At 43.2% G+C, this 26,528-nt stretch overlaps 1 protein-coding gene and 1 long non-coding RNA gene across 2 annotated transcripts in view; one reads left to right on the top strand and one right to left on the bottom strand.

The window, feature by feature from the left end:
• LOC134005422 (uncharacterized) overlaps positions 1-26,528 on the top strand; it is a 413,404-nt gene that overhangs the window by 187,198 nt on the left and 199,678 nt on the right. The gene's annotated exons all lie outside the window — the stretch shown is intronic.
• On the bottom strand, positions 22,500-26,407 carry cd248a (CD248 molecule, endosialin a). Its single transcript, XM_062444790.1, has one exon. It carries the CDS (start codon positions 26,295-26,297, stop codon positions 23,982-23,984), a length of 2,316 nt encoding a protein of 771 aa, XP_062300774.1. The 5' UTR covers positions 26,298-26,407; the 3' UTR covers positions 22,500-23,981.

The raw sequence follows: 26,528 nt of genomic DNA, 5'->3' as shown, positions 1-26,528 counted from the left end.
AGGGGTGTCCACCTGGACGGCTTTATGTTCCCCGGTCGATGAGAAGCCCGGTGCTCCAATGGGGGCATGCATCCAAAGTAGCCTGTCACCCTGGAATTCACCGCACCCTCTTCCTACTACGACAGCGTTTCTGGTGGCCGACCATGACTGCAGACACAAGGGAGTTTGTCACCGCCTGTTCCGTTTGTGCTAGAAATAAGTCCTCCCACCGTGCACCAGCAGGCCTCCTCCAACCCTTGCCCATTCCCCATCGCCCCTGGTCACACATTGCAGTGGATTTTGTCACCGGCCTCCCCCCCTCAGAAGGTAATACCACCATCCTAACAATTGTTGACCGTTTCTCCAAATCTGTTCACTTTGTTCCACTTCCCAAGCTCCCTTCAGCGTTGGAGACTTCTGACCTCCTGGTCCAGCATGTTTTTCGATTGCATGGTATTCCCCAGGATATCGTCTCGGACAGGGGCCCGCAATTCACATCTCAGGTGTGGAGGGGGTTCTGCCAAGCTCTGGGGGTGAGAACCAGCTTAACATCCGGCTATCATCCCCAATCCAACGGTCAGACGGAGCGGGCAAATCAGAGCTTGGAATCATCATTGCGGTGTGTAGCGGCACGTCTCCCAGCCTCCTGGTCCACATACTTGCCATGGGTGGAATACTCTCACAACTCCCTGGTCAGCTCAGCTACGGGTATGTCCCCCTTCATGGTCACTAACGGTTTTCAACCCCCCCTGTTCCCCAGTCAGGAGACAGAGGTCGCGGTCCCTTCTGTCCAGGCCCACTACGGCCGTGCTCGTCGTGTTTGGAGGGAGGCCCGGGCCGCTCTAGTCCGGACGACGGCCCGGAACCAGCGAATTGCTGATAGGCATCGTACCCCTGCCCCGGAGTACAAGGTGGGACAGCAGGTCTGGCTCGCCTCCAGGGACCTCCCTCTCCAGACAGAGTCTCGAAAGATGGCTCCCAGGTACATTGGCCCCTACGTCATCGAGCGCATCATTAACCCGAGCGCGGTCCGGCTGAGGCTCCCTGCGGCACTCAAGGTACATCCTGTTTTTCATGTGTCCCTGGTGAAGCCAGTGTCAGACAGTCCCCTGCATCCACCGTCTGACCCACCCCCCCCACCTCGCCTCATCGATGGCCACCCAGCGTTCACAGTTGACCACATCCGGGATGTTCGCAGGCGGGGCCGCGGCTACCAATTTTTGGTGGATTGGCAAGGGTACGGCCCTGAAGAGCGCTCTTGGGTTTCACGCTCCCTGATTCTGGATCCCAGTCTGTTGACAGACTTTTATCGTAGATACCCTGACAAGCCTGGTAGGACGCCAGGTGGCGTCCCTTAGTGGGGGGGTACTGTTGTGGACTGGGGTTTGGGGTTGTGTTATGGTGTTCCTTTTTCTGTCTCTCCTGCAGGGCTGGCGGTGGTTCGGGGGCGGGGTTGACCTACTTGTCACAGGAGCAGGGAACAGAGCAGAGCACACCTGGTTTCAATCTACAATCACCACCACTCCAGAAAAAGCCTGGTTCACCTCCACGCCCCTGCCAGATGATTCAGTTACCAAGCCACGCCTGTGTCCTTGCTACCAGCCTCCAGCCTGCAGCCTCCAGTCCCCAGCCACCGCCGCCCGCTACGCCACTTGGAGTGGTCCGTTTTTTGTTCCCTTTTGCCCCAGGAGGGAGTCCAGTCCGATTCCCCTCTTCCAACTACTGCTATTGTCCAGCAGCACCCTCCGTTTGCAATAAACCTGTGTTTTGAACAGTTCCCCTGCCTCTCCTGCCTCTTGGGTCCACCTTGCTTAATCCGCAACACATCTATTCCTGTACCCGTGAAATCCAAGTCCCAGACCTCGAAAAAACAAAACAAGTTATAACATCTGCAGAACTTATGTTTAACACAACAGTAAAACAAATCAGGGCTTCCAGTTCAGAGGGTTCCTTGTTACCTCTCTGTGTGGAGGGGGGAGTTGCCATTAGGTGGGGCCCCTCATCAGTACTATGAAAGAGGGAGGGTGTCCACAATAACAACGAAAAAAAGAGGGAAAAAGAAGGGGATAAGGTGGCTAGCTGCATGCATCGGCTCATTGTTATAATCCAAATTGTGTGGGAGGTCACAAAAAAAAATAAAAGTTAGTCTTCGCTAGACTCTTCATGCCAATAGGCCATGGTAAAGACAAATTAAAGTTTTGTTTAGTGAGGAGCCATTATACTCAGTCTGTACTAAGAGAAAGAAAAGTGTTACCGCTTCTCACATGTACAAATATAAGAGGCACAAGACACTACTCATCAGCTGCGGCATCCTTTCGGCCCTGCCTCTGAAATCCTTTGAGCCTCTCGCGTATGCTCTCCTGCAGGGGCGGACTGGGACAAAAAATCGGCCCTGGCATTTTGGACCAGACTGGACCACCACATTCGATAACGCACATCTTTTCGGTCTCTTGAATGTGTATACCAACTGTGCAACTCTTTAAAACCACGTACCTTAAGCCATGCAATGAGTTAAATTTTTTTTTTTACATAAGGATGCAGTCAGGTCCAGAATTATTGGATTCTCTGATAAACAGACACACAGCTGCATTGGCAATGAACAAAATTATGTCATTTTAAAAAGTGTGATTTTCTTTCATTGTAGTCTTTAGCCACCTAGGCTATATAAAAACTGCCCCAAACTAATTTTTACAGGCCTAAAAAGTAGCTTAGCCGAGGCCTACTAGTTAAACAATTAATAGCCTAACAATGAAATCAGAATGCTGCCCGCTGACTCACTTTTCATGTTGGTGAGTGGTGGCTTCACATTTACAAATACGCCTAGAATTATTGGATTCTCTTGTAAAGAGGCGCACAGCTGCATTGGTATAACATAGGCAATAGACAAAATGATATAATTTAAAAAAAAATGTTCTTTCATTTCTGTACATTGTCCCTAACCACCTACATAAAAAACTGCCTAACACTTTTTTCCAGGGCCAAAAAGTAGCTTAGCCTTGGTCTGGACTACTACTCACCCCACAAAAAATAACAGTCTAATAATGAAATTACAATGCTGGCCGCTGACTTACTGTTATTGTTGGTGAATGGTGGTTTTAAAGTGTTCTCACATTCAAGACTATTTAGTTCAGGATGGAAGACGTACCAGTACTAACCTAGGCTTATTTTCTCATCCAGTCAGTGTACACACAGTGTCTTTATAAATACCTGCTAGTGGTAAGGATGTTGCTAATTTCACCTGCGTTTACAATACAAACTAACTTGGCCATAGAACATTAAATTATTAAATATAATTAAATTATTTTAACGACGTTTTATCATTTAATCAGATTTACCAAGGGTCTGGGTTGCATTAGTCTACTCATTACATAGCCTAAGTGTTCTGAAAGCAGTCCAGCTTACCGCAGGTTCTTCTGCATGTTCCTGTTGAGTGCCACCACCTCCACTGTCATCAGCTGATGAAGGCCCTGCCATGGCAAACATGTCGGTCACAGTGTCTGGACTGTCGGCCCAAATAGCACGTCGACCCACCAGGAAAATGCCCGGTAATGCCAGATAGCCAGTCCGTCCCTGCTCTCCTGGTATACCTGCGTGTTGGTCCGTCGCGGCCCTGCTGTACTCCACGGCAGGAGGTTGTTGATGGTTTCCATAGTGATCCTTGGGTCTGCTCACCAATATCGGTCCCACGGAGAGGCCCGCTTTCTCAAGGCTGCCGCTGCTTCCTCTGCGCTATTGTATATGACCGTGCCTGAGTCAAAATGCACACGCATCCGGGTGAGAGGAGTTTGGAAACGGATCCCGTTTTCCTTGAGTATTCGTTTAATCAGCGTGTATTCCTTCCTACTCTGTTGTACAGGCTCTGCATAGTCATGGTCGCCTCTCCTGAACATGTATGTTCTTCCAAGCAGCCTGGAGGATTTTCTCCTTGACTGTAAACTGTAGGAATCGGACCACCGTAGAGCGCGGCGGTGCCCCAGCAGGTGGCTGCGAGGCCAGTGCTCTGTTTGCTCTTTCAATCCCCAGACCTTGCACTTGACGCAGGCCGGTTATGTCCCCCAGCTCCGACTGAATCATGTTTTCCACAAATCAAACCATAGAGGAGCCCTCTGCATTTTCTGGGATACCGTAAATCCTAATGTTATTACGTCGAGAGCGTCCTTCCAAGTCAACGACCTTGGCTTGAAGTGACTTTTGGTTGTTAAGCAGCTGGATAAGCGTGTCTTTAACGCTGAGGTCCTAGGGCTCTCTCGCCGCTAAGTTCCTCTCCGTTTCTCCCAGTCATTTGGCGACATCCTCAATCTGACCTGTGGCGGCTTTGACTTGCTGGTTGATTTCAGCCGTTAGCTCATCCAGTTGTATTTTCATGTCCTCTTGAAAACTGAGTCGGAATTGCGACAGTTCTTTTATCATCTCAGATTTAAGGTCCCGCAATCCCTCAGCTTACACCTCACTTACCACTTGTAGAAGGGAGTTAAGTGTGGCTGGGGAGTCCTCCACCCTGTCGCCATTTTCGTCTGTACAGGCCTCGCTCGTGTCACCGTCTTTTCTTGCTTCTAGCTCCTTATTGTTTTGTGTTGTGACTCTCCCTTTACTACCTTTGTCCCCGCTCATTGTTGTTTTTACCTCAAATCACTTTTCACCAAGTCGCAGACTTGAATTGCGGGGTTTTATTTCGATTGATGCAAGAGCACCTTTTTATGCTGCCATACTGGTTGCTGTGCCACCGGAAGTCCAGACATCCATTTTTTAAAAGCAAATTCATTCACATATATCATATTGTGAGCAGCTATTTTCATTGTTGCTTTAGAAGAACTCAAACCCACACATCAGGGTGACTGTGGCTCAGGAGGTAGAGCTGTGGTCCACCAATTGGAAGATTGGCAGTTCGATTCCTGGCTCTGTCCACATGTCGATGTGTCCTTGGGCAAGATACTTAACCCCAAATTGCTCCTGTTGCTGCGCCAACAGTGTATAAATGTGTGTGAATGGTTAGTTTCCTCCTGATGAGCAGGTTGGTACCCTGTGTGGTAGCTCCTGTCATCAGTGTATGAATATGTGTGATGTTTCAGTATTTACAGACCAAACTGATGTTGAAGCACGATGTGCAAAAGCACGGCTAGGGTGCAGTAGTCTATTTTAGCACAGTGACAGCTCTGATGAAGAGTTTTTTGGGATTCAGTAAGCATACAGCTACACACTGTATTAAATATGTAAAGTTACTGTGTTCTTTTAAAAGGTTTAATTGAAACTCAGCCTAACCCAAACCTCGGTACTATACCGGTCCAGTTCAGTTAAATCATTATCGGACCATTAACCATTAACCTGACACACTGTTTCAGGTGTAATATGTGTGTTTTAATTGTGTTTCTAATAAAAATAGATTGAAAAAGTATAAACATATGTGTTTATAAATGAATAGTTACTGGTGCATTCAAATAAACCAGTCTATAATAGAAAAGCGTTTTTTCACGCATGACACCCCCCAAAATAGACTGTGACCTAATATATATTCATATATGTGATTGCGAATGTAATTTAACTGTCAAAACAAAGCAAAACATGAATGCAAAATACATCTACGGTTCAGAATTTGGTATAGGCACTAATTATAAAGGATTACTTAACCCGGGCCAGAATATGAACAGTATGTAAGGGTTAAATAATTTATTGAAACACTTTCTTTACCAGAGTGAGACGAGGAGATTGACATCAGTCTTATGTCATGTGTTAAGTAAACAAAGGACGTGGCTTATCTTAGCATAAAGACTGGAAGCAGGGGGAAACAGCCAGCCCTGCTGTGTCCAAGCTTCACAAATACACCTTTGAACAATTCTAAGGCTCACTAAGTAACACAATGTATGGCATTCATTTAACCTGTTACAAAAAGAAAAGCAACTATTTACAGTTTTGGGGGGAGTTGGAACAGTTTTTTTCATGAACAACAGGGTATCCAGTCATCCACCCACTTCTTCTGTGAAGAATCTAAGGCTATTGCATGAGAACCCTAACCTGTTGGTGAGCACAGGTTTTAGTTTTGGTCTTACAATATCAAACCTGATATCCTTCCCTGTGTGTAGTGTTGCAAAAAAAAGATTTGGACACTTTTAAGAGCCCTTTAGCAACTTTTTTTTCTTTGTGCCTCAGGAGGTAGAGCGGGTTGTCCACTAAAAGAAAGATAAGTGTTTTGCTTCCCTGCTCCTCCAGTCCACATGTCGATGTGTCCTTGGGCAAGATACTGAACCCCAAATTGTCCTGATGGCTGCGCCAACGGCGTATGAATGTATGAACCTGCGAGGCAGCCCTTGCCAACAGTGTGTGAATGTGACATGTAGTGTAAAAGTGCTTTGGATTGGTTGAAAGACTAGACAAGTGCTATATAAGTACAGTCCATTTACCACAAAGCAACAAATCTATTCAGTATTTTTCAGTGAATGTGCTCTCATGTAACTGTGATTCTTTAGCCTGATGGTATTCAGTGAGCTGAGGAGCGCAGCAGCACCTGCAGTAAGTCAATCATCAGCAACCAGTGTGATGCCTATTTTACCCCTTCTTTCTTTTTTTAACTTGACTATTAAAAGTTAGATTTGTTTTTGTCAAAATACACCAGGTTCAGGTTCAAGAGTTTACTTCAATGTCTGGATCCTCTCTATTCATGATACTGGTTCTACGGTCTATGCAAAAGCTTGCATATAATGGCTGTAGTTGACAAAGATCCTCAGTCCTCAACCTAGAAGTGTTTTTATCTTATAAAAACAGAGATCATTTCACATTCTGGCAGCATTCCCAGCTAAGTTTTGAAGTGCTGTATGTCTACTGCAAAACATTCTAGTGTCAAACTGAAATTGATTCATTTCTGCACCTTTAGACTGAAGAAAACATCCACTGTAACTACAGTTTGTGAAGGCTGCAGTTGTAGTGGGTGTTAATCCATTGTTGATGAGCCAATTCTAAACTCAACACCAAAGTTAACATAGCCACAAAAAGATTATTATAAGTGTTTTTAAATGGTATGTTTTTATTTTTACAAGAAAAGGGCTTCAAGGATGAGGACTGACATAACATGAATGAATGAATCTGAGGTGCTGATTAATACATGGGTTTGTTATGTATCAGGTCTGTGCCTCCAGAAAGTAGCCATAGACTTGCACTCTAAAGTCTGGTACTAATAAATACTGTATTTTGTTACCAGACGAGCTGCCAGTGATATAAAATGGAAGCATTACAACCTTTAACTGTGGTAAAAACTCAGTTGAGTGTTGTGTGACAACATTTAGCTGTTTTAAGCAATGCAGATGACTGACTGACATATGTTTGTCCCTTGCTGTGCTGAGACTGTTTAGTATAAACCTGTACATTGGACTTGATTTGAGCCAACATGTCCATGTGGGCCCCATATTGGTTAATGCGGGCTACATGGGTATTGAATGGGCACTGATTTCAGGTGGCTGAATGCCCGAACCTTAAAGGACGCCCATCCTTTGCCGCACCAGTCTGACTGTCTGGCTGCTCTTGGTGGCAATTGCCTCTTTAGCACGATGGACCTCACTTCTGGCTTTTTCAACATCCCGATGCACGAAGATGACAAGAAGTACACAGCTTTCACGACCCCCCTTGGACTGTATGAATATAATCGCATGCTACAGGGACTGTGTAACAGTCAAGCGTCCTTCATGAGGATGATGATTGGGATCTTTGGGGACATGAACTTCACAAAACTGCTGTGTTATCTTGACGATCTTCTTGTCCTTGCATCGTCAGGGGATGAGGCCCTGTCCAGACTCCACACATTGTTTCAGAGGTTGCGAGAGAACAACTTGAAACTGGCCCCTAAGAAGTGCCATCTGCTTCAAAAACAAGTCGGATTCCTGGGCCATGTCAGGTGTGGCCGTCGATCCTGCCAAAGTGGAGGTCATCACCAAGATGATAGTACGAGACCTCATGGAGGATGATGAGTGCACGCCTTCTCTCCGGAGAATCAAGTCATTCCTTGGCATGGTATTTTACAACCAGCATTTCATCCCAAACTGTTCCTCTATTGCGAAGCCCTTGTTTGCACTTACAGCTGGACAGAAGAGACGGGGACGGTCAGCTAAGGATAGGAAGCCTCTAGGTGCCTATCGTAAGCTTACCCCTGCAGACTGGTCAGCGGAATGTGGAGACGCTTTTGACCAGTTAAAGACCATGCTGTTGGAATGTGTTGTGCTGACCCATCCGAACTTTGACGAGCCATTTATCCTGTCAGTTGATGCGTCATTAGACAGACTTGGAGCTGTGTTCTCTCAAGTGCCACGAGGAGAGTCCAAGGCCAGACCTGTTGCTTTCGCAAGCAAGACCCTCAGTGCGTCACAACGGAAATATCCAGCTCACAGACTGGAGTTCATGGCTTTGAAGTGGAGTGTATGTGAAAAGTTCAGCCACTGGCTGAAAGGCCGTAGCTTCACCATCTGGACGGATAATAATCCACTTACTTACCTTCTAACAAAGCCGAAGCTTGACGCATGTGAAATCCGCTGGGTGTCCAAACTTGCATCTCACTCCTTTGATCTCAAACACCTGCCCAGGAAAAGAAGTGTGGTGGCTGATGCCTTGAGTCGCGACCTCTTCGCAAAACCCATTTGTCAGAGGCTGCTGAGGGAACCATATCCCACTCTGATTCAGGAAGCTAATGGGATAGAGGAGGATTCTGTGCAGGATGTTTTCAGGATCAGCTGCCAGTCTCAAAGCTACAGATCCAACACCCACGGTGGTGTGCGATTCTGCCGAGATCAGAGCTCTTTGTCAGGCACACTGTGACTGGATTGATTGTCATGTCCGTCAAGTTTCTGTTTGCTATTGCACATTTCATGTTTATGTCTTGTCTTTCCTGTTTTTATTTTGAAATCACTAACCCTCTGTCTCTGTTCTAGATTTACTTCCTGCACGCCCTTCCCCCGACCTGTCACACCTGCTCCCTGATTGTTCTCCCCACCTGTTTCCCATTTTCCCTCATTACCTCTTGTACTTTACCTTGTGTGTCTCACAGTCTAGTTGCCAGTTCGTTGTACCTCACAGTCCTCGTCCCAGCTCTTATCATAGACCAAGCCATAGCCTGTTTTCGTGTATGACCCTGCTTGCCCCTTTGACCTGCCTTTTGCCTCTCGATTTGGAAACTTCTGCCTACCTGACTGCCTGACCGTGTACCGAACCCTGCCTGGTAATAAACCTGACTTTCTTGCCTGAACCTGCTGTGTTGAGCATTTGTGTCCTCCGGTTCTGCGCTCTTAGTTCATGACATTGATGCAGTGGAGTCCAGAGCACTCTGTCTGGCCCAACACGTCCAACAGCTGTTGAGTGGTCAGGATGTTTCGCCCATGTTCTCCGCTCAGGAGCTGTGGCTGAGTCAAGAGCAAGATCCCTGCATCTCTAAGGTGTTGCCCTTCGTTGCAGTCAGGAAGCGACCGTCTAGGCCTGAAAGGCATGGCGCTGACTCAAAAGTCCTCAGGTTGTTCAAGCAATGGGACAAGTTGGAAGTCCATGACGGGGTGTTGTATAGGGTGATGAGGGATCCCGTGTCCAAGCAGAGACAATCTCGATATGTGTTGCCTCTGAGTCTAAAGGAAAAGGCATTGTTAGGCATTCACGATCTGGCAGGTCATCAGGGTCAGGACCGTACTCTCTCACTGGCAAGGCAGCGATTTTACTGGCCTGATATGGAGAGGGATGTGAGGGCACATGTCAGATGCTGTCAGAGATATGTGTTTGGGAAGTCGCCAGAACCTGCTGCTCGTGCGCCCCTGGAAAGCATCAAGAGCTCCGCCGCAATGGAGTTAGTGTGCATGGATTTTTGGTCGGCGGAGGACAGCAAGCAGCGGTCTGTGGATGTCCTAGTGGTCACCGACCATTTCATGAAGCTTGCCCATGCATTCCCTTGTGCCAATCAGACGGCAAAGCAGGTCGCCAAAAAGCTCTGGGACAATGTGTTTTGTGTGAGGATACATTCCGATCAGGGCACCAATTTCGAGCTCCTTCATCTGGCCGGTGTTGCAAAATCTCACACAACAGCCTACCACCCCATGGGCAATGGGGGAACAGAGCGATTCAATCGCACATTGGGCAGCATGCTCCGTACCCTTCCCCTTAAGGAAAAACACCAGTGGCCACAACAAATCCAGACCCTCACGTTTGCCTATAATGCCACTGTTCATGAGACTACAGGTTATGCGCCCTTCTTCTTGATGTTTGGGCGTGTACCTAGATTGCCGGTGGATATTCTGTTTAAGCAGGTTTTGAACGACCCAGGAGTTGTTGCCTATGACTCATATGCCAAGTCCCTGCTTTCCTGCCTCAAAAGTGCAATGGAAATCACCCAGAAACATTCTACCACTGAGTAGCAGCACCAGGCCCGGCAATATAACAGACGTGTCAGGGGTACCTACCTGTCTGTGGGAGATTGTGTTTTCGTAGCAAATAAGGGAGAACGAGGGAAGAAGAAGTTGGCCGACAAATGGGAAGATGGAGTGTACACAGTTGTTGGTGCAAATCCCAATATCCACGTCTACAAAATACAGGATGCAGAGGGACATACAAGAGTTCTGCACAGGAATCTTTTGTTGGAGGTCAACTTCTTGCCACTCTCTGGGATGGATGAGAGCCAGGATGCTCATGCAAATGATCAGTCTTTGACCAGCGAGGAATCTGATAAGGAAGACTGTGACTGTGGTGATGAAGCAGCCTCAGTGTCTGAGTTATTGACTCAAGATGACAGTGCACAGAATCTGTCTAATTCCATAGATGGAGAGAGGCTTGCAGTTTTGTCACCTGAAGTCCCACCTGCATCTGAGTCGGCTGATTCTGAAGAGCTGGGGCCTCATGTACAAAGGGTGCGTACGCACAAAAACGCGGCGTACGTTCTTTTTCACGGCAAAGTTCAGATGTATCAAGAGTGAAATGACCGTGGCTGGCGTACGCACGTTTCTACAGCTGTTGTTCCTTTGGCGACACTTAGAGGTGATGCTGGGAAACTGTTATAATAAATAAATGTGAAAACAATTAGTCCTCAGACTGAATGATGTGCACATCAGAGACACATGAACAATTAACACACCCACGTGTCTGCAATTACATGAGTGGATTTAAAAGCATGCGCAAAGTGGTGCAGAAAATACCACAACAATGGCTGCTTTAGCAGTATTAGAAGACATTATAAATGGTGCAATACGAAGAGAGCGTGTGTTCAGAGACAGAGAGGATTTAATGGCACATGATGACAACTGGCTCATCAGCCGCTTTAGGTTCCCGAGGGCAATCCTCCTGGAACTGTGCGCAGAGCTGCCGCCGGCCTTGGAGCGCGACACAGCGAGGAGCCATGCGCTGCGCTACAAGTGCTGACCACACTGGGGTTCCTAGCAACTGGGGCATTCCAGAGGTAGCTGGCCGACAGGTCAACATTAAAGCGCAATTTGCAGCGAGAGCCGGTTTTCCTAATGTAATCGGAGCTATCGACTGCACACTCATTGCTATAAAAGCGCCATCACATGATGAATTTGTATATGTCAACAGGAAACATTTCCATTCGATCAATGTACAGATCATATGTGATGCGCAAATGCAATTAACCAACATTGTGGCGAGGTGGCCTGGTTCAACGCACGATTCTGAGTAACAGCATGGTTGGGAACAGACATCCATCTCACCTGCACCACACTCAGATACTTCACACTCACCACATGCTGACGCCTTGGTTCTCACTGACCCGCACGCACACACTGCAGCTGATGGTCATGTTAGAACACGTGCAGGGAGAGTAGTGAAATCAGTGAACAGACTAATAGAATCCATGGTTCAGAAACCTTTTCTGAGGGGCTCAAACATTTTATTTGGGAGCCGTTCCCAATCTCTCCTTGCTTTGCAGAGATGAGCCTTGATATATGTTGGTGATGTTGTTGGGACATTTTTTTTTTCTTTTCGTTTTTTTTAGGACTGAGTTATGAGCATTGCTATGTGCAAATGTCTGTGGGACAAGTTCTTGTTTCTTTCTTCCCTGAACCTTGTATGTGAGGTAACTTTCAAGTTGACTGTGGACTAGGTCCTTCGTTTCAATTGTGCCAGATTGTGTCAGTAGTAGACATATTGTACGCTCCTTGCAGTCCTGAGACTTCCTCTTATCATGATGTTGGATAGTATGGATAGGACTTCTCACAACCATTTTTATGTTAAATCTTAAGATAAGTCTATTACTAAAGAGTAATACAAGTAGAAGTTGTCGTTTTAGTCCAAATGAACATTAGCAATAATCAAATATTTGTTATTGGTCCACAGTAGTTGGAGCATTGATTCTACAAGTCTCTGGAACTCTACTGGAGGGATATCCTATAGGTGTTTAATGATATTTGTCCCATACCTCATTGTTCCAGTTGATTAATTGTACCATGCAGTGCAGCTCTGTGGAAGCATCTACAGTGTTTCTCTACTGTTAGTTGTTTAACTAACAAAGTTAATTTTAAATTTCTGTTTGTGTACAATTAAACAAATTAGATACAACACGTTAGTGAGCTCTAAAGGTGTTGGTAGTAACTTTTTTGAAATTTGAACAGAGGCAGGCTAACTGCTTCCCCCTGCTTCCAGTCTTTATGCTAAGCTAGGCGAACTTAGTCCTGACTCTAGCTCTGACATTGATTTTCATTCTCTCATACCACGCTTGGAAAGAAAGTGTAATTGTTTCCCCTTCTTCTTTTTCTAATTTGTTTTTGAGTCTGAGCCTTGGTGTAACAACGTCTCCCTCTAAACCTATCGCTCCGCTTTCATATTTGTTTACTGTATTATTATTACCTCCATCATCAGTGTGCAGCTGTTCACCACCACTGCAAGCAACATTGTCAGCAGCTGTCACGGCACACACAGAAAATGGAGTAGTGTACACTGCTGTGCTCTCCTGCAGAAAGCTGGTTGAAATGTGTTTTTGTTGTTTTTTTGCCGTAAAATCAGTGAACGTCAAATGTTAATTAAAAAGAAAGCAAGAAGAATACCACTAATGATGCTAATTCTTTTGGTTTTCTGGGCCACAAGTTGCACATTATCATCCTCATTTCATTTCCAGCAGCTGTTTTCAGTGAAAAAGATCCTGAACACTACCTGCCCAGAACAAAAACTGACAAAGTTAGAGACAGCTGGTAAACACAGCGCAGAATGACTGGATGCATGAAGAATATGAGAAGGTTGAGTTGTCCTGAAATGCTCCCTGCATATATAAGTTTGGACAGGAATAGGATGTTTGTTCAGTGGAGGGAGAAACACAGGCATGGCTAATGGATTGGTGTCAATAGCAATAGCCTCAAACCATATCTGAGTGCATAGAGCTCATTACAGCTCTGCCAGTTATTAAATGGAGGGTGTTTTTGGAACAGAAAAGAAACAGGCTGTGGAGCAAAAATAGAACAAAAACTCAGGAGATCAGGAGAATGAGTGTGACTGTGAATGTGAGATGTTTCAGAGAAGAGTCTGTGACCAATCCGCCCCAAAACAGGATAAACTCACATACAATGCATTATTTTCCTGTTTTTCATGTTAATTAAAAAAGGGAAATCAATGTTTTCCTGTGTTAATTTTGACAGCAGATTTTGATTTAGTTTTAGTCATAGTGTTTTAACTAAAATGTCATATACAGTACTGTGCAAAAGTCCAGCACTATGTTACGTTCCCACCAAACGTGTTGAACGCAAATTACTCGCGTGACAAACGAGAATCCGTTGCGCTACTCGCTTGAGTTTGAACACGAGACCATTGTGTGACCATAAATGTAAATTTGCATTATCACGTCACCCACCCATTTTCACTAGATAACAACAATATTGCTTCTTCTCTCATCAACCATGGCTGAGATCACTTCCTCTTTTCTCTCATATATGTATGTGTCACTGAGGCTCTTCCATTTCCTGCGACACACATCAACTGACAAAAATACACGTAAATTAACTGTTGAATCTAGTAAACCAATAACTTTATGCCGGGAAAGCCAGCTATTTTTTTATTTTTCAAAACTTTATAAGGGAAAGCCAGCTATGCTAACTGGGGCTATACGTCAGTGACGTCGGGAGAATCTCAACGCTGATAGGCTGTCGCGGCACAGCGTCACGCGAATTCGCCGCAAAAGTTCAAAATGTTCAACTCACGCGTTGATGCGATGTACGCGAATTTCGAGGCATACGCATCCAATTTGCGCCTTTGCATTGACTATATATGTAATCTCGACGCGCGATTGGTCGAATTCACGTTTGGTGGGAACGCACCTTTAGATTAGTTGTTTTAGCAATGCTACAATGACCATAAATAACTATTTATCTGTCTCTATTAGAATACAACCAGGAAAATACAGGAAATGTGTATGCTGTATTAAAAAACTGAAAGAAACAGCTTCTATAGGCTAAAGCAGCAGGTGATCTCTCCTTACACTTGAGCAATAGGAACCGGGCACTCTTAAACCTAAATGGAATGGAACCCTAACTAATAATGATAATGAATAATTAATGTTACATTTTGTGTACATATTTCCTGTATTTTCTGTTTGTATCTTAAAGAAACCAAAAAATAAATATGGATAGTCATTAAAACTTTGCTAAAACAACAAAGCTAGTGGTGGCCTAAGACTTCTGTATAGTACTGTACATTGTTTTAGTTTTAGTCAACTAAATATCATAAGATCATAGATCTTAATTATAATAAAGTGTAATGGGTAATGCATTTTTAAAAAGTTTGACATTTCAATGAATCCTTATGGAATGGTAGTAAGGTTTGAATGTGCCATACACACACACAGATTTCAAACTATATCTTTATTTACCTGGCTTAGTTCTGATTGGATCTCTTCCCAAGTCATCCCGCCTCTTCCTAACTCGTCTCTACCCTCTGATTGGATCTCATCTCTGCCAAACATTTTCGTCTAGGTTTTTACTATTTGACGAAAGTGTCGATACCTTTCGTCATAGTTTCTGTCCTCGTGCATCAGTTTTTATTTAGTTATCGTCTTGTTTTTGGCAGGAAAAAAAAGGTTGTTGATGTCCCTACTGCATCTATACAAAAACATGGTTGTAGATGGATGGATGGATGGATGGATGGATGGATGGATGGATGGATGGATATTATATAAGTTTCTTCTGTCCTGTCAAGCTAATAACTACAATAATTCCTTTTATAGTTAAGAGTTATTTATTTGTGTTGCACCACCCCCACCCAAAGCTACAGCACCCCCACCTCCAGGTGCCTGGCAACCTATAGGCCCATTTGTGTTGCTGCAATAATTTATTTATATTGTGTGTGAGTGTGCGTGCGTGTGTGTGTGTGCGTGTGTGTGCGTGGGTCTGGCTAAAATAGATCCTGTGTGTAAAGATGAGGGGAGTGGAGGAAAAGAAGCGGGCGCGCCCAACAGTTCTGGACTGTAGACTTTCTTCATGGTGTGTTGTATTCCTGTGTGAATGTTTTCTTTAACGATTGACTTTAAAGATTAGAGATCTGCTTTCAGTAACTGTAAATGTTTCCATACACTGAGTCACTGCAGTAAATATCATGGGACATTTAAGCAGCAAAACTAAAAAGTGTAGTTATAAAGTTGACAGGACTGAGGAAACCTTCCAAAGGAAACATTATTAAACTTTTAACTTCTGAAATAAAACTCTTTTTGACAGTCCTGAAGGAGCTCAGGATTTATCAGGAGGATGGCTGCTTTACTCCAAATCATTTCACTGTAACAACTGACCAACACAGAACATTCATCAACATTAGATCCTGACAGGTCCCATTGGCTTATCAGTTGATTGATCGGGTGAAAACGGGAAAAGCTGTTTTTTAAATAATAATCACAGAAAAATGGAGAAAAAAAACCAGAACAATGAATATTATATTTCTGTTATCAAACAGGTTGAACACAGCTTTGAATGGACTATTTATTTTCTTCTCCAAAACCAACATTTTACTGTGATTTGATATTTGCCAAATGATTTAATTGTTTGCATGAGGCATTATCTTCACTTCTTCCAGTCTGGCCCCCCATCAAACATTTTCTCGACCCGGCCTGGTACCTCTGTTGTGATTTTGGAGCGCCATGTGCTCCACACTGGGGTTCATTCAAGCACTGTGTCAGAGTGAACGAGCTTATTGATACTAAGCAGATGAATGGACCTACTGCCATTGTTATTTATGTGATTTTGCAAAGGCAATTGAAGCTTCACATTTGTAGCATTTAATATGGAAAGTGATAGGGTGCTAAGTTAAAGCTAACTGTGCAACATTCCTCAGGAGGGTCAGGGGACAGCTAACACAGCTAACGCTAGCAGTTAACATTAACATTAACATGACGTTTGCGACAGCAAGCCAGGCTGGCTAGTTGAAAGCTTTGGCATCAATACTGTATCATTTATTATTATTTAAAGTCTAGATCTGTATTTTTCACCTTTTTTTAATCTTCATATTTGCCGCTCTTCCTAAGACTTTGCACCATCAAACATTTCTTAGATCCAGCCCTGGGAATAAAGCCCAACATGAGACCAAAGGTCAGGCGTTCATATGTTTGTCAGTAAAGCTGAGGATAGACAGAACATACATTGTGACTCAGAAGGTCATCATGCTTCATTTTCCACTGATATGACCCGCTATGTGTCTCCAGTTGTTGCCTCACATCAAGATAAAGAGCAGAGTTGGACACAGAGGATATTAAACCACACATTGGATATTCCCATTCCCGTCATGCTGACGTCCAGCACACAGGTCATGTCCATCCAACACACGAGTGCACTGATGGTGTTATTGTGGTTTAACAGATCAGAGAAAGATAAATGATTATATGTTATATTAGTTACATTTGATTTCATCTGATCTGCAGTGAATCATGTTATGTGTCCTTATGTTCTCACCACCTCAGTCACTGCTATTGTGTTCATCTACAAAACCATTCTGGGCAAAATTCCCAAATACTTATCTTTTCTTTTAAAATGGAAACAAGGAGATCACAATCTTCACTCTATGGATATTTTGCGATTTGTTGTTCCTAAAGTAAGAACTGAATTGGGAAAGAAAGCTTTTAGGTTTTTGGCTCCTGATGCTATAATTTGGAATAATTTACAATCTTGAACTTCATCTTCAAAACCTCGTACCCTTGTCTGAATTTAAACACTAGTGAAAACTCTGGAGTGTGTGTGTGTGTAAGTGTTTTATATGAGTACGTTTTAATGGATCTCATTTATGTGTTGTGTGATTCTTTTACTGTAACTGTGTTGCTGATGTCTTGGCCAGGTCTCCCTTATAAAAGAGATCCTTGATCTCAATGGGACCAACCTGCTTAAATAAAGGCTACATTTATGTATGTTCATATGTATTTTGCATTAGCACAATTCATTGTGAAGGAAACAACACATTGAGTTCAAGTTCCTAAACTGGAGGACTACTGACCTGGGAGGTACCATGCGGGAGTGTTGAGCGAGGTGGTGGCTGTATAAAACTATGTGGGGAGAATACGCATATTTGAACTGTGTTCATGTCTGGACTGCTGCTGCAGAGGAAGAAATCTGAAAGAATCTACCAATGTATTTATTTATTTGTTATTTTTATTTTTATCTTTTTGTTTTTCTTTGCTTTCCCCTTGTTTTCTCTGCCTATTGCATAAAATGTATTTGTGTTAACAACCAAGGCTGACTGTGTGGATAGTGACAACTGGTTTATCGGGTTAGGGGAGGGGGGGGGGGGGGGGGGGGGGGGGGGGTTAAGTATTTGTGATGTTATATTGTATATGTATATTGAAGTATATTGCATTGTAATGTTTTAAAAGAAATCAATAAAAACTGTTAATCACAAGTTCCTAAACTGTATATTTCTACAATATCATTGTATGGAAACTAAAGCATTTAGTTCTAGTTATATTAAGAAACCCAATAGTTTGGTGTTAGGAACATGTGAAGGCATGGTTCAGTAATAAAACATGTCAATACTAACTAGATGTTTAAGGGAGACACTTCTACCACTGTTTCTTTAAAGGACTTATATTTAATATGTATAATTATTTCAGGGTTGTTGTTCTTGTTGTTTACTCCAAAATAAGTTTCCCTCTGTGCTATCTATGTTGCCAGCTTGTATGTTACCTGAAAAATTTTCCACATTTTTATCTCTTCATGAGCGTGGCACGCCTGTCATTCTCACTAGCATCTGTTTGATGTTTCCTCACGACCCCTCGGCTACACGGCTGTGATGTTGCTGCGCTGTCAGTGTGAGTCAGCCAGGCTCAAACTTAAATCATGTCAAAATATGAATATTCAGACAGGCATCTTTATCTGTATGGGTTTGTCAGAGCAGTTTTTTTGTGGATAACTTGTTACATAATAATAACTTGAAAAGAAATGTGGATACGACCTCTGCATATGAAATAAAGTTTGAGAGAAAGGCAAGTCGCTTTAGTTGGTTAGTAGATATTATTTAAAAATGTGGAATATTGAGTGTGACATGTTAGATGATTTGCTCATGGTTAGCCTCAGTAGCAGAGTGTCAATAGATATGATAATGTATATATTGTTGATCCACTGCTTTGGCATAGCATTTGATACAGGTGTTCATTGTCCTCAGAGGTTGAACTGTAATAACTTTTGATCTGCATAAGAGTTAAATTGACTGATTTCAAAGTCATCTCCGAACCTCCAGCAATGTCATTGTGTAGGAGAAATTAAAAACTGAAATGTAAACTACCTTTAAAAAAAACATGTTTTAATTATTTCTGTTAAATTGTAAAAAAAAAAAATAACTAAACTAATCTAACTAAAATAGAAATACAGAGGACATGGCTCTGTGTCCTCAGTGCAGCTATACAGCACTGCTGATGGAACGTCCACATCTCTGATAGCAGGTTATTTTTGTACATTCATTCATTAAGTACACCTCCTATGAGGCTGTGAAAGCCCACCGACCGAGAGCAGAGTGGGTGGTTTAGGGGAGTCTGGTCATTTGGATCACTGCCAGTAAATCCACAAAGTCAGTCGACCTCTGTTTGTTTAGAAAGCTTGAAATCTCTGCAGACACTGAAACAAACAACAATCACACAGATTGCACATTTTGTCCACAGCTGTATCCTGATGGAAGATGCACACAGTGTCCAGCTGTTCGCTGACATTATGAGCAATCAATCAATTATGAAATGCCTGATTAGAGATTTTCTTTTATTTGGTTATTTGGTAACCACTGAATATGTCATTCTGCAAACTGTGGAATGTGGGTCATACAAATCCTTCTTACATACAGAAAACTGTTTTAATAGCAATATTGAACTTCTAAACTTGATGAATCCATGATGAAGTAAAGCTTCATGTATTTTTAACCATTTCATTAAATAATGTATGTGCAGTTCTCTGTCATTGATGCTACCTATTATTGGTTTATTTACACATTTATAAAATAAAAGTAAAAAAATATCACTTCCCTAAATAATATTACATACAAACATTGCGAAACATAATAAAGCAAAACAGCAAACAAAAGATATAAATAAATAAATTCACAAAACATTTAAAAAGTCTGGATTATGTACTAGAATCTTTTGTTATTACATAATGTAAACAACATGAAATGTTTATAAAAATATATTTTCTAATTACAACCTGAATATTTAGTTGAAGGCTGAGTTGCAGAAGAGCAAGAAAAATATTAGATTATTTACATTTTATAATAAAACTTTAAAAAAAAAAATGTTTAAACAACATTGTATGAATTCTTTTGATTTGCTCCATCCATGTTTTCTGTCAAACCAACATTTGAAGAATGTTCAAACAAACAGTATTGCATACTAACTACAATAGAAACTAATGATTACGTCATCAATCAACAGAAAGAAAATATTGCTAGAAAGTTAAAAAAAAAAAAAAAAAAAAAAAGATCTATAATATCACATTACTGGAAAATCATGTCAACCAATCAATCAATCTTTATTTATATAGCACCAAATCACAACAAAAGTCATCTCAAGGCACTTTACACATAAAGCAGGTCTACTGTACTCTTTAATTTAATTTAAAGAGACCCATCATTCCCACATGAGCAGCACTTGGTGACAGCTGCAAAGAAAAACTCCTTTTAACAGGAAGAAACCTCAGACAGAACCAGGCTGTAAGTGGGCGACCATCTGCCTCAACCGGTTGGGGTTGAGAGAGAGAGAGAGAAAGGGAAAGGGAGAGAAGGAGAAAAGGGAGAAATGAGACATGAAGTGTAGAGGGAGAAGAGAGAGAGGAGAGAGAGAGAGAGAGAGAGAGAGAGAGAGAGAGAGAGAGAGAGAGGCTCAGTAACTCAGTAACAGCATTTAGAGGTTGAAAACATGTGTGTGCCAAAATTAGAACAACTTGTTTTCATTAGAAAAACTTCTTTTCTCAGAGACCAGTGAAACACTTCAAACATGGTGTTTACCTGTCCTCTCACTGTGAAGACCCAGCTCTTCTGTCAGGTATGCACAGATCTTCTCATCCAGCTGGAACACCTGGCTCTGTCGTTAAGCACATGATCTGATCCGTCCCCGTACCAATTTACATCTTCTTAAGTGTTTTTTGTATATCACCAATGATATTAATTATTATTAATAATTATTTAATCAACTATTGTTTTTACACTTTCGGTGTTCTATTTAATGTCTTTAATGTTTACGTTAATGTGAATCAAGATTTAACTCTGATCTCAAAAAAATATGGCTCAATTTCCATGTATAAGACAGTTCCTTGAATTTGACATTTTAAATAAATTGTTAAAATTAAAATTGGACATGAAATGCATAAACAGACTTTTTAATGAACACATATAACTAATGTCATTATTAAGTCAACTTAAAGGATTTTGGTGTCTGCAAAAGTGACAGCACTTGTTTTTGTAGAATGCCCCATGACAAATTAAAGGATCATTGCTGTTGAAAGTATTTTTAGGACACACTCATGCAGCCAGCTTTCTTATCAGTTATAACAACACTGTACACTACAGCTAGTGCAAAGGGCCAAAACACACACAGGCAAGACAGATGGTCAGACAGTTTGGAAACAAACCAACAGTTTATCCAGATGATCTAAACCATTTTATTTGGAGGTTAAACTGAAAGTGAAGACACCTGTCACTGACAGCCAGGGCTGGATTAACCCACTAGGGGGCCCTGGGGCAAAAATGAGCTATTGGCCCTAGATGGACCTCATTAAACTCCAAATCTACTGAATAAAGCACACAAAGTATATGTTGCATTATCTGGCAAAAAGGTCTTTAAAACTAGGCTTAAGATGGAACACATGTTTTCACTTCATTCATTAACCACAAACTAATGGCCACAGAGTGAACCTTGGAGCCTTGCAGTCCCCTGAGGGTCTGGGGCCCGGGACAAGTTGCCAGCCTCACTGAAGAAAAAGTACCGTCAAATATTGGTCAAATATGATGCAAGAAGTTTGCCTGTAAACTGTCTTACATGTCATGTTTGTCGCTCCATCACCTTTGCTGAGAACACAACACTGCTACAACAAATAACTTGACGAGTACAATGTGATTATTACTGATAGAATAATGATGGTGGAAATTATGAACATAAAACCTTATGTGCAGTAAACTGGAATCATACTTTAAAACATCTTTGCATCATCTACTGGGGTAGGGTTAGGGTTAGGGCTAGGGTTAGTGCACCATAGTGTTTGTAGAGGAGGTAAAGATAACACAGCTAAGCTCACTGGTGACTGCTTTGTGTCTGTATACTGAGAACTCCAGCAAGGATGACAATGTTGAAAATAGGTCAGAGGGGGGAGAGAGAGAGCGAGAGAGAGAGAGAGAGAGAGAGAGAGACCCCCTCTGAGAGTCACTCGCAGAGCCAGAACCTGGTTTTGATCAGCACATTCCATTAGTCAATACAATCACAATGCTTCCTTACTGCCAGGGGGGGGGGGGGGGGGGGGGGCTGTGCTCAAGTATCCTGTTGTATTTTCCATACAAACCCTTTCTACAAACAAAGGGCCCTCAGAGGATCATGGTCATTTTTTGGAATTACAGTATCCTTATTGTCACACACCCACCCCTCCCTCCACCCACGCTCATTCCTTCACTACTCTGATGAGGTGACTCTAAATATCATGTAGTGTTTCATTTCACTGCTGCTTCAGATACTCTGACAAGGTAAATTAGGAGAATATCACAATCAGCACAATATGTTTCAATAATTCTGAGCAGTGATGTCATCTTAAATTCCATAAAAACAGATCTACATACGCAAAAAAACAACCTTTGACATAACAATAAATCCTGACCTCAAGCTCCACTTGCTAGACTATCCTGGAGATTGCAACCTGCTTCCTGAGTGGATTATGGTTTCATATGTAGCACATGTGATGGCAATTGAACTTATTCCATGACAAACTTTATCCCATCCCCTGATGAAGACCATGAGATGTGGTAGAAAGCTTCAGAGACTGTTAATGGGTGGACTCTGGCAAGAAGCATTACAGAACTTCTCGAATGACTCTTTCAAAGGTCAATAATAAACGTTCACGCTCAACCCTTGTCATAGTCTTTAATTCACAATTTTTTTTTACATGTAACAGAAAATAAAAAAGACATCAGGTGTTTCTTCTATTTCACAGTCCATCAATAAAATAAAGACATATTTCATATATACATTTGGAATGGTGATTTATTTCCTCAGTCATTAAATAAAAAGTAATCCATAAATTCAAATGTGCATAAATGTGTAAATGCCTTGCATTTTTGTTCCACTTTGGTCTTTAATGCTCCTCAGTGTTATTTATGCTTTTGGAAGTGATCTCATTGTCTTGTGACATTATTAAAAATCTGAAGTTGCACCACCAACTGCAAGGTGTCACACTGACTGCAGTCTCACACAGCTGGATGTGATCCAACAAGGCTATAAAACAATTCAGTACTGCTCTAAGACAAAACCCTCTCGGGTGCACTAATGAATTAGGGTTTGCGAAAAAAGGTGACTGATGGCCATTTCATGAACAAGGTCAAGTCTAATGTCAAGCACCGGCCCCTACAACATTCCCTGTGCAATGTGAACATCTGCACTTTAACCTCTCTTCAAAAAAAGTTAAGGAAAGGAGAAGTGCTCTGAAACTTGACATGAGTGGGGGAAAGACATTCCCATGTGTAAACAGGCATTCCTCTGCATATCACCAGGTTTACAGGGTCCATTTAAAAAAGGCACGTCATTGAATTATTAACGCTATTACATTTTCTTTTTAAACAAATGGCTGGCGACAAGTTTCAAATAAACATAAATACAAAAAAACAGTATATACAAAGAAGTTTTGGTCTCTTTTAACCATTCAACACCAACACAGTGATTTTAAATGATTTTTTTCCCAAGCGTTATGGCTGGATAATGGCTTTTTTCTTGAAGGGAAATGTGCATACAGTCTTCTTTCTCTCACTGCTGATGTGAGCTAAAGATGCATCTAAATCCCTTTAACACATTTGACAGTAATGGTTATCTACAGTGCTATGCTATTAAAATTAACTGAGCCTGAGGATTTTGCATAAAAGGGACCTCACAGTCAAATTTGCTGCCTTAAAAAGGCACAATGATTTGTCATCAGTACATTAATTTCAAAACCTCTTGGCAAGATCTGTATCCAGCTGTGAAATACTGAAATTAATCAGTGACTACACACATTATGTGTGGACAGATTTTTCAACATCACTAATGTAGATGGTAATATTGTATCACTATGTAATCTAGTGCAATCATGAAGCAATCAGATCTTGTGCTGTGTGGTCAGTGTATGCAACATCAAAGCAGTTTGTACCACATAGCAACCCCATCCTAAAGAGAGGTCAGTGGTTTTGAGTGTACCTTCCCCACCTCTATCAACTGGCATACAACAGTAATATCCAAATGTGTTCAAAGAGTGGGCAGTTCCAGAGACAGAGGGTCAAATATTTAGCTCGTCCCCGACCAAGTTCATTATTCACTCATGCTTACCTCTGAAACAGAGTCTGTTTGTGTGAATGTCAGTTTCTCTTTTCTCTGTTTAAACATGGGTCTTGACCCCTGCTGAGGGGTTAGGAGCTGCCTGTTTATCATGAGCCCCAGAGATCCAGTGGTAGCAGTCAGTAGCATTCTTGTTGCGTGGCTGAACAGCACACCGACTGCAGTAGACAATGCCCAGTGCCACCATCACCACAATGAAAATGCAGATGGGCACCAAGAGGCCCACCAGGAGCCAGGTGCTGCTCTGTTTCTGTCCCCTGTCCTCCTGAACAGGATCGATGATGTCACCTTCACTTGGGGCTGGCTGGGATGGAGTAAGCTGGGTGGAAACAGCTGGGTCTTGGAAAACGGTGGTCTCCACATTGTCCTTTTCCTCCTCCTCTAACTCCTCTGGGAACTGAGCATTTTCCCTAAGGGGGTACTTTTCCTCCTCTGCCTCAATGTGGTAGCTAGACTGAGTAGGCATGTAGTGGTCTGTAACTGCATCATCTGGATTTCCTGGTTTCTGGCTGGCAGTGGTGAGCCCAGCCCACCAATTCCAAGCTCCCTCAGAGATTGTAGAGGTAGGAAGTAAGGGGAAAGCTGTGGTGGTCTCCTCCTCTTCATCTTCATACCAGTCTGCGGTAGTGCTGGAGCTGGTGCTGGGTGGAGGTGTAGTGGAGATGGTGGATGGCCAAACTTCCAGCTCAGACTGGGATCCCTGCTCCCAGCGGGACCAGTCAAGTACTCCATCATCTATTCTTTCCTCATCTTCCTTGTCTTTGTCTGTCAGAGGGTCCAGTGTTGACTCAAATGGCAGATCGTCCTGAGGGGCACTAGTGACCCAAATTACGCCAGAGTCCAAAACTCTGGGTGGGTCTGTCAACCAGTCCAGAGATTGCTCCACCTCTGGAGGCCAGTCTGTGTGGGACTGCTGTTGGTTCCAATAGTCCGCACGGTCCCATACAGGCCGGTCAGTGACCCAAGGAAAAGGAGGCGTGGCAGCAGATTGGTCATCTCCTTCTCCGATCTTCTGACATGAAGAGTGATCATTCAAGAGTGCATAGCCTTCCTCGCAGTAGCACTCAAATCCACCTTCATAATTCACACACATCTGCTCGCAGGTCCCGGGGATCTGGCACTCGTCAGTGTCTTGGCATCGACTGGGGTCCTCAGGCAGCAGGGAAAAACCCAGATGGCAGTGGCAGATATGAGAACCTGCAGTGTTCTCACATTCATGTTCACATGGGTCATTCATACACTCATCTATGTCCTCACACCCACCTTCATCATCAGGATGGTAACCCTCCCGACATCGACATTCAAACGTCCCTGGAGCATTCACACATTGCTGCTCACAGGGACTCTGAAGGCACTCATCTACATCCACACAGCCACGTTCATCTGGTGCAAGCATGTATCCTTCAGGACAGGCACAACGGTACCCATCTGAAAGGGGCAGGCACTCAAATTGGCAGGGGGCTCCTTGACAAACATCAGGCAGCTCACAGCTCTGCCCATCGTCTCCAAGTTGATAACCGTCGGCACACTCGCAGTAGGAGTGAGCACCGGCTTGCCTGCAGAAATGTTCACATCCACCGTTATCCTGATCACACCAGTTATTTGATGGAGGGGGATTGGAGCAGAGGGGGGAATCTCTTGACCACCCCACTGAGCCATCTTCCCTCTGCGTACACAGAACTTGCTCCTTTGTGCCTGTGGGGCAGGGCATGTCAGCAACAGATCCAAATGGTACATGGCTTAGAAGCGTGCTTAAAAGGTCAAATGGTGTGTCGTAGAGGGCTTTGCCTGCCCCTTCACCCCACAATGCAGGACACATTCCTTTGTAGTCATAATGGCAAAGATACCCATCTACAGGGACTGAGCAGGAACCATCCAGCCATTTAAAGTTATCACTCTGCTCTTGAATGTTGTAGCCAATAACTACACAGCGTGATGCTAAGCACACAGGGGAGTCCTCTTTCTGCCAGTTAGTATACTCTGTGTCCTGGTCACCAGTAGTCCAAGAGAAACCCCGAAGTGGGCGACTGGTGCACTGGCGAGGCTGCCGCAGCAGGCCGATCCATACCTGGACCTTAGTGCGCGAGTGGCGTAAGTCTAGAGAGGAGAAGAGAGTGGAAATAGTGTTTTCATCCTGCCTGCGTTTGATGGTAGCCAGGTTACCACCTTTGTCCTTGCAGGCCTTCCATGAGTCCAGGAAAGACTTGCGTTGGAAGTAGACCACGAAGCAGCCATCTGCATTGCATAGTGCATCCCTCTCTGTCAGGTCCTGGCCCAGAATTGAAGAAACTCCAAAGAGCAAAGCCAAAAGGGAGGTTAAGAGCAGAGCAGCAGCACTGCTCACCAGGGTGCCCATTCTTTTTTAGAACTGAATGTATTTCTCTACTCTCTGCCTGTCTGTCACTGTGACTTTCTCCACACTTTTATCTCCCTGCTTTTGAACGATTCTTTCAACTGCTGTTTTTTTCTTTTTTTGTCTATCTGTACTTTTCTCCCTTCATTTGAACCCTGATTTTTTTTTTTCTCTGACTGTCTATGCTCTTCACTCTGCTCTGCTGAAACAGATCTGTGCTGAAGTTGAGTGCAT

Source organism: Scomber scombrus, chromosome 23 (genome assembly GCF_963691925.1).
Source record: "Scomber scombrus chromosome 23, fScoSco1.1, whole genome shotgun sequence".
Lineage (NCBI taxonomy): Eukaryota > Metazoa > Chordata > Actinopteri > Scombriformes > Scombridae > Scomber > Scomber scombrus.
Note: the sequence above shows the minus strand (reverse complement) of the source record. Positions and strands in the feature narration are given on the sequence as shown.

What these genes read in the sequence shown, in the direction of transcription:
- cd248a (XM_062444790.1), bottom strand. Translation starts at nt 26,297, where the DNA reads ATGGGCACCCTGGTGAGCAGTGCTGCTGCTCTGCTCTTAACCTCCCTT.